At 35.2% G+C, this 14765-nt stretch overlaps 1 protein-coding gene across 6 annotated transcripts in view; it reads right to left on the minus strand.

Annotated features, from left to right (window-relative positions):
• The window catches only part of RASA2 (RAS p21 protein activator 2), a 129412-nt gene that overhangs the window by 86643 nt on the left and 28004 nt on the right, over window positions 1-14765 (minus strand). For all 6 annotated transcript variants that reach the window (XM_081106125.1, XM_081106124.1, XM_081106123.1 and 3 more), the window contains exon 3: window positions 10298-10401. In XM_081106125.1, the coding sequence (XP_080962251.1) occupies window positions 10298-10401 (104 nt within the window). The remainder of the gene's footprint in view (window positions 1-10297; window positions 10402-14765) is intronic.

Below are 14765 nucleotides of genomic sequence, written 5' to 3' on the forward strand. Positions count from 1 at the left end.
ATTGCAAACACTGCTTATGCAGCTTAAATGCATATAAAAAAAAATCAAGGCAGCTCCTTAAAGAGTTTCTACCTCTCAGAGAAAGATACAGTACAATGAATAAAGTATCATGAAGAGGAAGAAACAAATGTTCTTAGTATAATGAAGTATTTGCCATGTTGGTGCAAAGCATTTCCTTCCTCAATTCAAGTTTTAAGAAGTAGACATAGTTTTGCATATGACTGACAACTTATTCGAAGATTCTACACAAAACTTCAACAAAGTATATGCACAAAAGTAAAAAAGAGTTCACTTTCTTTTCTTTAAATAAGAATTTTCATTTTAAGTGCCCTAATTATACTTTAAAGGGTATCTTTCACTTATGACCTATCTTGGTCTTTTAGTTCAACATTTGAAAACTTTTAGAAAAATAGTATGTCAGTTTTTGTGTTTCAAGTGAAAAGGAAAAGCATGACAACAAAACAAACAGAAAAACTATCTTTAAAATTTTATTCTGAAATTAGATCGTGGTGATGGTTGCACAACTCTGTTAATATACTAAAAACAATTGAGTTATGGTATGTGAATTACACCACAATAAAGATGTTATTAAAAATTTAACCGTATTAAAAATTTTGATAAGCTTAGCTTCATATCATGACTGGAACTCAAACCACAAAGACTACCTATATATGTAGGTATAATTTTAAGAAAATAATTAAAATACACAGCCACATATATTTTCATGAGAGTGGCAACTGTATTATTAGATAACCCAAAAGAGAGCTATTGAAAATTCAGTAGCTATATTTATTAACACTTGTAAAATTTAAAAATTAATAAATCAGCCCTCACAACAAGCATAAATCTTTCCAACTTTCTTTTAAATATGTTGGATTAATTTTCAATTTTCAATATTGTCAGTGATGAATGATGTTTTTCATCAAATATGTTGGATGAAATCTTCGTGTAAATATATAACTCATTCAAATCTTGTAGGAAATGACACTAGGAAAAGAATATATTTCAGCCTTTTGGGGGACTGTATTTAAGATATAAATTAATGGGGGAAAAAAGAAATTCTTCCAGTACTAAATATACAGATTACAAGCCAAGTACAGAATTCAAGCACTAACTGGAACACCTAAATTTTCTTCATGCTGCTGAGTTTAGGTTAAGAGCCAAATCATATAAATCTCTTGAAATGTTTTACCTATAGATTGTATCAAATTCCTGGTAAATTAATATAATACCAAGAATGGCTTAGGATACAGAATTATGACAAAGTATTCAATATTGTTTCATCACATATGACAAAGATGATCACAATTCTATCAAGTGGATCACTTACCACTGATTTCACACCAGATATAAACATTAAGGCAATGTATAACAGCTTAATACATATATATGTAAATATACGCATACATACAGAAATAGATCTTATATGTCCTAAGCTGAAGTTCATATATTTTGACGACCACTCACCTCTGTCTTTAAGAATCTTAGTAACTATGAACATTTTGTGTACTCTTCCCAGAAAAATGCACAGATATTACCTGGCATAGAATTTTTTTTAAAAATATATTTTATTGATTTTTTACAGAGAGGACGGGAGAGAGATAGAGAGTTAGAAACATCGATGAGAGAGAAACATCGATCAGCTGCCTCCTGCACATCTCCCACTGGGAATATGCCCGCAACCAAGGTACATGCCCTTGACCGGAATCGAACCCGGGACCCTTCAGTCCGCAGGCCGACGCTCTATCCACTGAGCCAAACCGGTTTCGGCATGGCATAGAATTTTAAGAGGGTTTACCCACCATTCAGAAACTCGCTGGTCCAGTCCTGGTTAAGATCCCTATTCTTGCCCTGTCCAGTGTAGATCAGTTGGTTGAGTGTGGTCCTGTGCTCTGAAAGGTCATGGGTTCGATTCCAGGTCAAGGCACATACCCAGGTGTGGGATCAATCCCCAGTCAGGGTATGTGCAGCAGGCAACTGATTGATGTTTCTCTCTCACATGGACATTTCTCACTCTCCCTTCCTCTCTCTAAAATAAATAAAAATATTTTTTTAAATCCCTATTCTACAATTTCCAGGATTTTTAATTTCATAATTTATGAATATGTATGTAGGTGTACCATGTGTAATATATACAAATATCACTAAAGCAAGCCCCAAAATTTAAAATAGGGATTTTAAAAACGTTTATTTCGAAATTTACTGGTTTGATTCATTTACATATTCAACAAATAATCAGTGGCACTGTGATTTAAAGGTGATTTGATTTCCAGACTCTCCTAACCAAAGTCTACTTAGCCAATAATGCATATAAAAACTATAGTAGGAATCTACCTGTTCTATTTATGACTCACAACTCCATCACTGGAAATAAATCTTCACTTACAGGTGCCTTCCCAAAAGAGAATCCTCTTAGTTCACAAGATTAAAAAAAAAAATCCCCGAAGCAAGTGTCCTCTTCCTCCTATTTCATATCTTGTGTGTCCACGGTATTCACTGTCATGAAAGAGTTGAATGGGTCTTGTGTTCTGAGACAGAAACCCTTCTCTGACTAGCCGAATAAATAAGCCATTCAAAAATTGCGAAAAACCTGCAATTTTATTGCCAGCTCTTATTCTATATATCAAATTCCTTTCTAAAGAGATGTCAGTTTCTGAAATGCAAAGGTTTAGTTGCACAACATTAGCCAGCCTGAAGAAGCAGTGACAAGTACATGATCACAAGTACATGACAGAGGGAAATAAAGGAAATATTTGAAGTCATTAGGTATTAGGATACCTGCAACATATTCAGCACTTTCTTAGGCAATATAACATGAAAAAGTCATTAGTTCTAGGGAATCAAGAGAGGAAAGGGAAGGGAAGAGGAAGAGAAAGAAGGAGGAAAGGAGAGAGGGAGGAAAGGAGAGAGGGAGGAAGAAAAGAGGGAGGGTAAAGGGCAAGGGAATGTGGAAGGGGGAGAGATATGGGAAGGAGAAGTTGAAATACAAAAAAGGCCCCAAAAACCCTCATCTTTCTTACTTGTTTGGAGCTACCCTTAGTTAAACTGGTTAGATGGCAAGTAGTGATTGTAAAAGGCAGGCAGCCTGATACAGTTGAAAGAGCACTGAGAAAGACAAGCCAGCATTTACTGAACATTCACCAGACAGTAGGTATTCTTTCATATTTTCTGGTTATTCTTCATAACAATCTTGTGTGTAGAGGGTATAATCATCATCTTACAGATGAGGAAATCTTAATGATATTTAAAAACCTGCCTTAGATTCTAACAAGTCCTAAGCCAGAATTCAAAACCAAAGTACCCCTGTCCATGTTCCTTCCAACACAGACATTCATTTAGTAGCATAGTGTCAATTCTGTTACTTGTTAGCTATGTGATCTTGGGTTATTTATTTAAATGTTACCTCTCATTTACCTCCTCTGTATTAGAAACAACTTTTAGCTCTAATGATGTTAAAAACCTGTTCTGTGCCTCTAATGGTCCCAAAGATTGTTTTAGTTTACTGTTCACTGTTTTCAACAAAGTTAACTCATTACTTCACTGGCCATGAAATCACCAACCTCAAAAATAATAATAATGTTCACACAGGAGCAACTACCCAACAAATTATTTATAGGTAATATTGCATTTCCTCACTGTCCTGACAAACTCATAGAGAGAAGGAGCTTAGATCACATAACCCCACACATACACCCCCACACTAGGTACTGTATTAGTTCCTTAAAATAAGACAAGAGGAAACACAAAAGGAAATGAAGGAACTGTGGGCAAAGAAACCATCTTTTTTTGGTCTCTAAGTAAAACCAAAGAAAACCAAAAAAGGATTCTTAGCTATCCAGCACCACTTCTCTGCAGCACATTCTTGCTGTTTGTAAACACTATGTTATATTTGGGCCCCATTTTTAGACAAAGCATATTCTTAGAAATTTCATCCTGATACAGATCACCAACTGGCAAAATCTCGACAGTCCCAGTCTTATTTGGACACCAGGAGAAATGGCTGAAATAGTAGATAAAAGTTATGACACGTGTGACTGCCTATACAAGATGAAATAGGACCAGAAGACTGAATAAATTCTGGCAGACAGTCAATAGCAGCAATTCAGTCAATGGCAATATAACGATGCCTCAGTTTATAGGGTTTAGGTGGGTACACTTTGGTCTCCATGGTAGACTTGTATGTTAATGGTCTCCTTGGTGTATGCCTTGTAGAGTCCTCTCCAGTACAAACCCTGGGTTTGACATGTCACTTGCTTTTGCCAAAGGAACACCAGCAAATGTGATAGAAACAGAGGCTTAATAAGCAGCTGTGCATTTGGGCTTATTACCCTCTTGGAACCTACATGATGTGGAGAGGAAGGCCCAGATAATAGCCAGTACTAGCCATGCGACATATGAGTCAGATGGTTCAGCCCAGTCAATCTGCACATTAGTGACCCCAGGTGAGACCAGCAGAAGAACCACCCACTTCGGCTCCACCCTAACTGACAAACTACAAGATCATAAGCAAATATATGGTTGCTGTATCAAGCCACTAAGTATTGGAGTGGTTTATTACTTAGCTATAGATAACTGATACAGTACCTATGCAAACAGACACCAAAGTGCAATCCCAGGCAAATTTTAAACAGTAGGTTTGACTTAAGAGCCAAATGCCAGCAGAAATTACAATTTAAAGAGCTGGAAAAGAACTATCTTAATCTCAGCCTTATTTTATGAACTAGGCCTAAGATAAAGTGGCTTAAGGTCATACAGCTAATTAGTTGATAGTCAGGAATGGAATTCACATCTCCAATATCCTAGTAAAATTCTCTTATCAAATATCATCCCAAATCCAGGGGAAAGAAAAAAAGTCGCCAGAGCCTACTAAGATAACTGCAGTTTACTTGTTTAAGCCTAGAATCCTCTGAAAACAAAAGTAACTAAAAAATTCACATTAGGAGGTAAAATATGTTTTAATTTAAATGTTATTAGGATATTCATTGGAACTGGAAATACATTCTTGCTTTCTTTCCTTTTAAATTTATCTATTTTGTTTGTCAGTTTATTTTGTTTACTAGATTCCACATATAAGTGAGATCATGTAATACTTGTCTTTCTCTGGCTGGCTTATTTCACTTAGCATATTACTCGTCAGATCCAACCATGCTGTTGCAAATGGTAAGAGTTCCTTCTTTTTTATAGCTGCGTAATATTCTTGCACAAAGTTTTTCTTTTGTCTTTTTCTCAGTTTTTAAGAGAAGACACTATACCTTAAGACAATATATCATACTTTTAAAGCCTCAATTTTACAATTTCCTTTCTTTGTGTAAAATGGTTCCTAAGACTCAAGTTTTTAATTAATCCCTAATCAATCTTTTATACTAACTGTTCCTGGCATATAAAATGCCTAATATAAAAATTTATGCCCCATATTTATAACAGTTATTACTTCTGGGAAAGGTATTAGAAGGGGGGGGGGATCAGTGGTCAGAATTAATTAGGATCATCTCGAGTACTATAATTAAAATTTTTTAATTGTGTTTTTTTATTGTTTAATATTTTTATTGATTTCAGAGAGGAAGGGAGAGGGAGAGAGATATACAAAGAAACATCAATGATGAGAGAATCATTGATTGGCTGCCTCCTGCACGCCCCCTACTGGGGATCGAGCCGGCAAACCCAGGCATGTGCCCTTGACCAGAATTGAACCTGGGACACTTCAGTCCGCAGACCAGCGCTCTATCCACTGAGCCAAACTGGTTAAGGCTAAAATTTTTTACAAAAAAGAAAAATATCCATGTTACTTATACAATTAAAAACAAACAAGCTCTTAATAATGTGATCAGTACACATTCTCAGATCTCTAATTCAAATTTCATTTCCAGAAAATGGTATCACACTGTTTAATCTATAATTAGACAACTCAGAGTTATAAAATAATTGAAGGAACTCAATTTCAAGTAACTCGAAATAAAAATAAATCACCCAATTTTATGAGCTAATGACAAAAGAAAATATGTCGAACTCTAAAAATGTAAATATTTATAAATGAAAATAGCAAGACCATTTTCCAACTTTAAAAGTGTACATATGGCCCTGGCCAGGTGGCTCATTTGGTTGGAGCACTGTCCCTACACACTAAAGGAACTGAGGGTTCAATTCCAGGTCAGGGCACATACCCAGGTTGCAGGTACAATCCTATATCAGGGCGCACACAGGAGGTAACTGATCAATGTTTCTCTCTCTTCCTCTCTCTCTAAAAATTAATAAACATATCCTCGGGTGAGGGTTTAAAATGGTATACATATGTACTGTGTTTACTTTAATAATAATTCCTATGTGTAAAAGGAAAAAAATTCCCATTAAATATATAAATGTTATCTATTATTAAGAATAAACTTACTTGAAAAAAGCTCTCATTCCAAGTTCATGGTTTTCTGATACCAACCCACAAAGAATTGATTTTTACTCAAAATAAAATTAATTTTTACTTTGAAACATGCAAAAAGACACAAAGGCAACTTTTGAAAATCATAAACTTCAACTAAAGGCCTTTTCAAGAAACACTATATGATAACTATGTTAAGTGTAAACAGACAATGAAAATTACACATTATTTTCTTAAGACATCGTCTCTAATAATCACCAACAGCCTCATCCTAGTCTACCTCTCTCTAGCTGCTGACATTAAATCTCCTTGCTTCCACTGATAGTAGTCTCTCTTATCTCTTTCTACCTTCCTAATACCTTATCAATCTTTTTAAAAAATATATATTTCATTGATTTTTTTATAGAGAGGAAAGGAGAAGGATAGAGTTAGAAACATCGATGAGAGAGAAACATTGATCAGCTGCCTCCTGCACACCCCCTATTGGGGATGTGCCCACAACCAAGGTACATGCCCTTGACCGGAATCGAATCTAGGACCCTTCATTCCGCAAGCCGACACACTATCCACTAAGCCAAACCGGTTAGGGCCACCTTATCAATCTTTACTAAAGCCTCATTTTCCCTGAAACACACTCCTTATCTTCTCCTGAGGAAATTTCATTCATTCCAGCAGAGGCTTCAAGTATCACTTAATACTAATGACTCTCAAATCCGCATCTCCAGCTCTTTTCTCTAAGCTTCAGATCTGCATTCCAGTCAACCAAAGATGTTCCACCAAGATGTTCCCCAGGTAATACAAATTTAACTTGCCTTAAACCAAAAGCATCCTCTCCCCTTCCCATTCTCCACTCAAAACTGAATGCTCCTGACCTGGCCAGTGTGGTCAGTGGTTAGAGCAGCAGCCTACGCATCGAAGAATCACAGGTTCAATTCCCTGTCAAGGGTACATACCTGTGTTGCAGGTTCAGTCCCTGATCTTTGTTGGGGTGCGTGAGGGAGGCAACCAAATCGATGTGTCTCACATTGATGCTTCTCTTTCTCCTCCCTTTTTTTCTTTTTCTCCCCCTCTCTCCCTCCCTTCCACTCTCTAAAAAAATCAATGGAAAAAATATCCTCGAGTGAGGATAAACGAACAAACAAACAAAAACTGAATGCTCCTACTGGGTTCCTTATACCAGTTAACTGTAGCCATACTAACAAGACATTTTCAGCTCTTTCTCTTCTCACATCCTCTTTGCCCCCTTAGTCCCTAAATCCTATTTGAAACTACTCCAGTGAAGTACATTTCCACTGCCATCACCCTATTCATCTAATTTGGTAACAGCCTTCTGGTTGGTCTCTCTGCCTCTAATCTCTCTAATCTAAACTATAAACTATATAGTATATGTGTATATATAGCTATATATAATTACATATAATACTTTAAATATGTAATCAATAGACTGAGTTTATAGTTTGAAAGTTACTGTTGTAGGAAGTTGTAGAACTACAAAAGTATATATGTACTAGAGGCCTGATGCACGAAATTCGTGCCAGGGTAGGCCTTCCTTCCCCCAGCTGCTGGCACCAGCTTCCCTCTGGCACCCAGGACCTGGGCTTCCCTAGCAGCCCCGGCTTCGTCCGGAAGGTCGTCCAGAAGGATGTCCATTCTAATTAGCATATTACCCTTTTATTATTACAGATATATAGCTATACATAATTTTTAAAAGGTTCCTTATTCTTAAGAGGCTCAACGTTACTGTCTATAGAATAAGGTTCAAATTCCTTAGCACAGCTTTTAGGGTCTATCACAACTTTACCCCAATTATTATTCCCAACTTCATCGTCTACCATCCTCCTCTTAGTACTCCAGCAGATACACCACAAATATGATTCAACTTTTCTCCTCTGCTTCTGTCAATCCCTATTTCCTTGAAACATCTTCCTACCTAAGTAGTCTGTTAATCTTCCACCAAACAAAATGAACTGTTCTCCCCTCTCTGCCCCCAAATACTTTGTTCATACCTCTACCACTGAACCTATCATAATATATTAGTATTAGAGTACAAGTCTGCCTCTGATAGCCTGAGTCCTATTCATCTTAACATTCCCATCCACTGTATGCCACATATAAGTGTGTATAAATGTTTATTTAATTGAATTGAGGATGAAGCCTCAGGGGTGATCTATAATTAAGGGTTTGCTAGAGAGAGGAGAATATGCATGGAGGAAAATGAAGTCAGAAGAAAGACAACTAGGAAAAAACAATGTCATTAAACTGATTTTTTCCTTGGCAATCTAAAGAGTGAAATGTGACGGATGCAGATGAGGATTAAAAAACCGCTTTTTGTGACAGAAAAAGTATTGCTATGAATATAGCTGACAAGAGTTAACATATTTAACAAATAAAGATACATAAGAATAACTAAAAAATATAACTCCAGCAAATACAAAATGGGTAAAAAAATGAGCAACTAACTCATAAAAGAAAAATGAAAGACATAAAAAATTCCCCAAATTCACTAATAATCAGAAAAACACAAGTTAAAAAATTAAATATTAATTCTTCACCTATCAAATTGAAAAATGTTTTCAATAACAATATCCAGAAGGATGAGGATATGAAATGGTTATGCCCATGCATGTCTGGGGGTAATGTAAATTAGTACAATATTTCTGGGACCAATGTAAAAACATATAGAGGAAATCCTAAAAATATTCACACCCTTTGCCTCAGTATTTTCACTTCTAAGAATTTATACTAAAAAAATGGACATGCAAAAATATATGCACAAGGATGTTCACAGCAGCACCATTTAGAGCACCAAAAAACTGGAATCATAGATGTTTAACAACAAAGAAGCAGTTAAAATAATACATTCCTATGCAAAAGATATTATGTAACAAATATTTTTAAAACATATTTACTAACACAGGAAGAAGATCATAGCTTGCTATTAAATGAAAAAGGAAAAAACTGAACATAGAATGGAATACAAAATGGGAAGAAATATACAAATTCTTAACTATGTATAGTTACTCCTGTGCAGAGTCATTATTAGTCACTAAGATTATGTAATAGTTTTAAAATTAAGAAAAACTATGTTGTTTTTAAGGTTACTTGATTTTCCCTAAATGATTTTTGCAAACTTAAAGGAAGAATATAGACCATTTGTTAAAAAGAGTTCAACAGCAAAGCAGAAACAAATGGTGGTTAAGAGAACTAAGTCAAATAAGCTTAATCATTTCAACTGTAGGAGACTTGGACATATTTCAAATCAGAAAGGAGAGATGCTGATGATGAAATTCAGGATACTAAAGGGAAGAGAATAATACATGTAAATTATAGACCTCTACCTGTTATTAAAATACAAAGATACTGGTACAAAGATCATGAATGTGACACATATGTAGTCCACTGAGGCTCAGACAATTATTTAAGAAGTAGAGTTATTGGTCACCAATATAAACAGACAGAAAACATATTATCATATTAGAGTGAATTAATTAGTTCTATTAGAAAAACTTCAAAAACAGAAGTTCTTTGGGGTATCAAACACTGTGATCTTTGTATAAAACATTCTTGAACCATTTAACATAATACGTACTGAACATTTACTAAATGTAAGACACTCTGTGAGCGATAGCCTCTGCTCCATAAATATCATATTCAACTAGATATTAAACAACAAACTGATAAACAAGCGTAATGAGTACTTTGGAGAGGGACCCATCAGGTATAAGGAAACATAGGACACCAAGACCAGGAAGGATCAAATTAAAAATCAGATGAACAAATGAACATGAAGACTAACTAGAGAAACGGATTAGAAATGCTGAGCATATATTATTGTTGTTTACAACACTCTAATATTAGAGAAAGAATGAACATAAAAACCACTGTTGTGATTAAAGATAATTATGAGTAGTAATTATCTTTACTTACCTATACGAAGGTCTCTTTGTAAAACATTCTTATCATAAACATAGAAAGACAAATACTGGAAAGTTCTTGGAATCTCAAAGTAAAATTCTTCACTGAAAAATGGGCTAAAGAGAAAAAGGGGAAAGTTCATTATTATAAATTTAACAGTATCCTCAAATAATATTTTCAATAAAATTAAATTACACACTAAAAAACTGTAAGAAAAGCTTCAAAAGCTCCAAAATAATTCTCTATGCTAAATTTCAACCAAATACTGTACAAACCAAGTTGAACTCTGAAAGGACCTCAATTGCGAGGTTGAGCTCTGAACACACAGCTTTTCAGGAGTCATGTGAACAGAAGGAATTGTCTAGGGTCATGCTCACCTAAAGTGGACACAAATGAGAACGGAGGACAGTGACATCATCATCTCAGAAATATGTAAAGCTATATTAATTACAATAATACGTAACACCATAGGGTAATGTCACGTAACACGCTACTTTAAAATATATTTTAAAATATAAAAGTTATTTTTTAATCAACTTTACTGAGATATAAATTACATATAATAAACTTCAAAGTATAAAGATTAATTATTTTTGATAAGTTTATAAACTGTGTAGCCTCCTTCTCAATTAAGATATGGTAACTATATCCCCATAGTTTCCTTATGCTCTTCTGCAGTTACCCTATCATACCTGCCACAGGCAACAAGTGATCTGATTTCTATCACTATAGACCAGTGGTTCTCAACCTGTGGGTTGCGACCCCTTTGGGGATTGAACGATCCTTTCAGAGGGGTCACCTAAGACCATCGGAAAACACATATATAATTACATATTATTTTTGTGATTAATCACATGCTTTAATTATGTTCAATTTGTAACAATGAAATTGGAGGTCACCACAATATGAGGAACTGTATTAAAGGGTCGCAGCAGCCCTAGCCAGCTTGGCTCAGTGGATAGAGCATTAGCCTGCGGACTGAAGGGTCCCAGGTTCGATTCCAGCCTAGGGCACATGCCTGGGTTGCAGGCTCGATTCCCAGTAGGGGATGTGCAGGAGGCAGCCAATCAATGATTCTCTCTCATCATTGATGTTTCTATCTCTCTCTCCCTCTCTCTCTGAAATCAATAAAGAAATATATTTAAAGGGTTGCGGCATTACGAAGGTTGAGAACCACTGCTATAGACAGACCTGGTGTAGAATTTCATACAAATGAAATCAAATAGTATGTACTTTTTAAAAATATATATATTTTATTGATTTTTTTACAGAGGAAGGGAGAGGGAATAGAGAGTTAGAAACACTAATGAGAGAGAAACATTGATCAGCTGCCTCCTGCACACAGCCCACTGGGTATGTGCCCGCAACCAAGGTACATGCCCTTGACCAGAACCGAACCTGGGACCCTTGGGTCTGCAGGCCAACGCTCCATCCACTGAGCCAAACTGGTCAGGGCAAATAGTATGTACTCTTGCATCCAGCTTCTTTCACTCAGCTAACGTCTACAAGATTTTTTTCCATTTTCTGTGTATATCAGCAGTTCATTTGCTGAGTAATATTTCATTTGTGAATATCCCACAATCCATTCTCCTAGTGATATCATTTGAGTTATTTCCAGTTTGGGCTATTAAAAATTAAGCTACTGTTAATATTTTTATACAAGGCTTTTCTTGGATATACACTTTCAATTCTTTTGGGTAGATAACTAAGAATGGAATTGCTGGTTAAAGGGTAGGTGAAATTTTAATTTATAAAAAATGGTCAAACTGTTTTCCAACCTTTTTTTACATTCCTACCAGAAATGTGTGAGAGCTTCTGATTGCTCCATATCATTGTCAACTGAAAGTCTTTTTAAAATTAGCTATTCTAGTGAATGTGACATGATAAATTTATACACCTGTGTAATCTCTACCCAAATCAAGATATAGACCATTTCTATCTCCCCAAAAAGTTCCCCTCCACACTGTCACAGGAACTAGTGATCTAATTTTTATATTGACACATTATGTTCAAGAATCTATAGTGACAGAAACAGTTTAAAAATAGCATTTCCCTGATAACTAATGATGTTGAATATTTTTTCATGTGCTTGTTGGCCACTTGTCTATCTTCTTTTGGGAAATATCTATTTGGGTTTTCTTCCTTTTTTTTTAATGGGTTGTCCTTTATTTAAAAAGTAAATTCTGGATACAAGTCCTTTGTAAGAATATTTTCTCCCAGTTGGGGCTTGCAATTTCATTTTCTTGATAGTGTCTGTTGAAGAGCAAAAGGCTGAGTTTTTTATGAAATCCAGTTTATCAATTTTTCTCTTTTATGATGAGTATTTTTTGCATCCTAAGTAAATATCTTTGCCTACCCCCAAGTTTCTAAGAGTTTTTCCTATGCAATAGTTTATTTTTACAAGTGCATTTGAAGAATGCTATTTTGATATTTAAATTACTCTGTGAAGACAAATCTCTGAAATGCTAGTGGACATCTTGTCAAGCATTCCTCTTTCCTGAGAATGTTTAGTTCAAAAATACTTTGAAAATGTCACCATTAAATGCACTTTCTTTAGGATGTCACAACTTAAAGAGAAGCTGAAATGCAAAGTAAAATGCTCTTTGAGAAGTCATTTCCAAATTTGTCCAGAAAACAGTTGACTCAGCTTTTCAGTTGTTATAATGCCTCATCAACTTTTGTTAATACTTGTTTCAAAACTGTAACCAAATTCTTAAAAGTTGGACTGTCATAATAATTGTCTTCTAATTAGTCTCAACATAGAAATTGATATAATAACAACTATTAGGCAAAGGCATGGCATGTTCAGATATTTGTCTCCTTTGTACCATTTTACAAACAATTATAAAATGTAGACTTTCTTTTATATATCATACATCCACACTTGAATATTATTTTTAAAACACATTCTAAAGCCTAATAACAACATGAGACTTATTTACCAAGTAATCTGTGTCACTGTATCATCCCAATCTCAACAATACCTATATTTGGTTGGCCACACCTTTATTTTATAATTAAATAAATTAATCAATCCATTTGAAGAAAACTTTTCAACAAGGTTCATAAGAAGTAATGACTAGATCATGCATATGACTCCTAAGGAAATTCCTGGTGTGGAGAAGAGGAGCCCCAGGCACAAGTAGTACTGCCAGCCCTCAGCTTGTTTATATATCATATACTTTTAAAAAGGATTTGGCCCTAGCTGGTTTTGCTCAGTGGATAGGGCGTTAGCCTGCGGACTGAAAGGTCCCGGGTTCGATTCCGGTCGGGTACATGCCTAGGTTTCAGGTTTGATCCCCAGTACGGGGCATGCAGGAGACAGCCGACCAATGATTCTCTGTCATCATTGATGTTTCTCTCTCTCTCCCCCTCTCCCTTCCTCTCTGATATATATGGATTTGAGTGAGGTAAAGATTTAGGAGCTATAGATTCCATATGTAATTCCCACTTACCTGTCATAAAAACGCTCTATACAGACTACCTATAAAAACTGTAATATCCAGAACCCACAAAAGATCTAAGTGGTATCTACTGATTTTTAACTTAACAGCTTATCACAATATGCAAAAGGATAAAAAAAACAACACTGAAATGAGCACCATGTGATCAAGTGTTTAGATTCTTTCACACTATTCCACAAGCAAAAATACTAGGGGACACCTAGAATTGAAAAAGTACTTAGGCCAAAACCGGTTTGGCTCAGTGGATAGAGCGTCGGCCTGTGGACTGAGGGGTACCGGGTTCGATTCTGGTCAAGGGCATGTACCTGGGTTGCGGGCGCATCCCCAGTCGGGGGTGTGCAGGAGGCAGCTGATCGATGTTTCTAACTCTCTATCTCTCTCCTTTCCTCTCTGTGGAAAATCAATAAAATATATTTAAAAAAAGAAAAAAAAAAGAAAAAGTACTTAGTCTAACTAGTACATAATCTGTATTGAATGACCTAAGATAACCACTGCGAACTTTAAAATATCTTCCAAGTTGCTATGTATCTAGAAAAATAACTTAAGGACAAAAATAATTGTTTTATCATTTCATTTTCCTCTACACAAATATATGGAAAGGCCAGGGTTAAAAAAAGTAAGCTAATTTTAGTTGCTCATTTATAAGGTTACATATTAGAAATTACCACAAATGTTCAATTTATGAACAATTACTAGTTTCGTACATCACTGATTTTTTGTGTGATATGGAGTCAGTATACATTAAGCAACAAATTGAGATTTTAATAGTTTCAGGTCCCAATCTTAGTTTTGCTTCTAACTTCCTTTATTATATGCACAAATTATTCAGCCTTTTGGTGACTTAGTTTCATCATTTATAACATATAAATAACAACAATTCTAATATAACAGACGGGTGATAACCAAAGATATGAAGTGTATTATTTCAAATCTTTTTGAGTTGCTAAAGTATTTTCAGCTTTATACAATGTCTTTCTTATGAAGAATTTAATAGACATTCAAAATTATAAATATTG

The sequence above is a fragment of the Myotis nattereri genome (assembly GCF_964212035.1).
Source record: "Myotis nattereri genome assembly, chromosome: 14".
Lineage (NCBI taxonomy): Eukaryota > Metazoa > Chordata > Mammalia > Chiroptera > Vespertilionidae > Myotis > Myotis nattereri.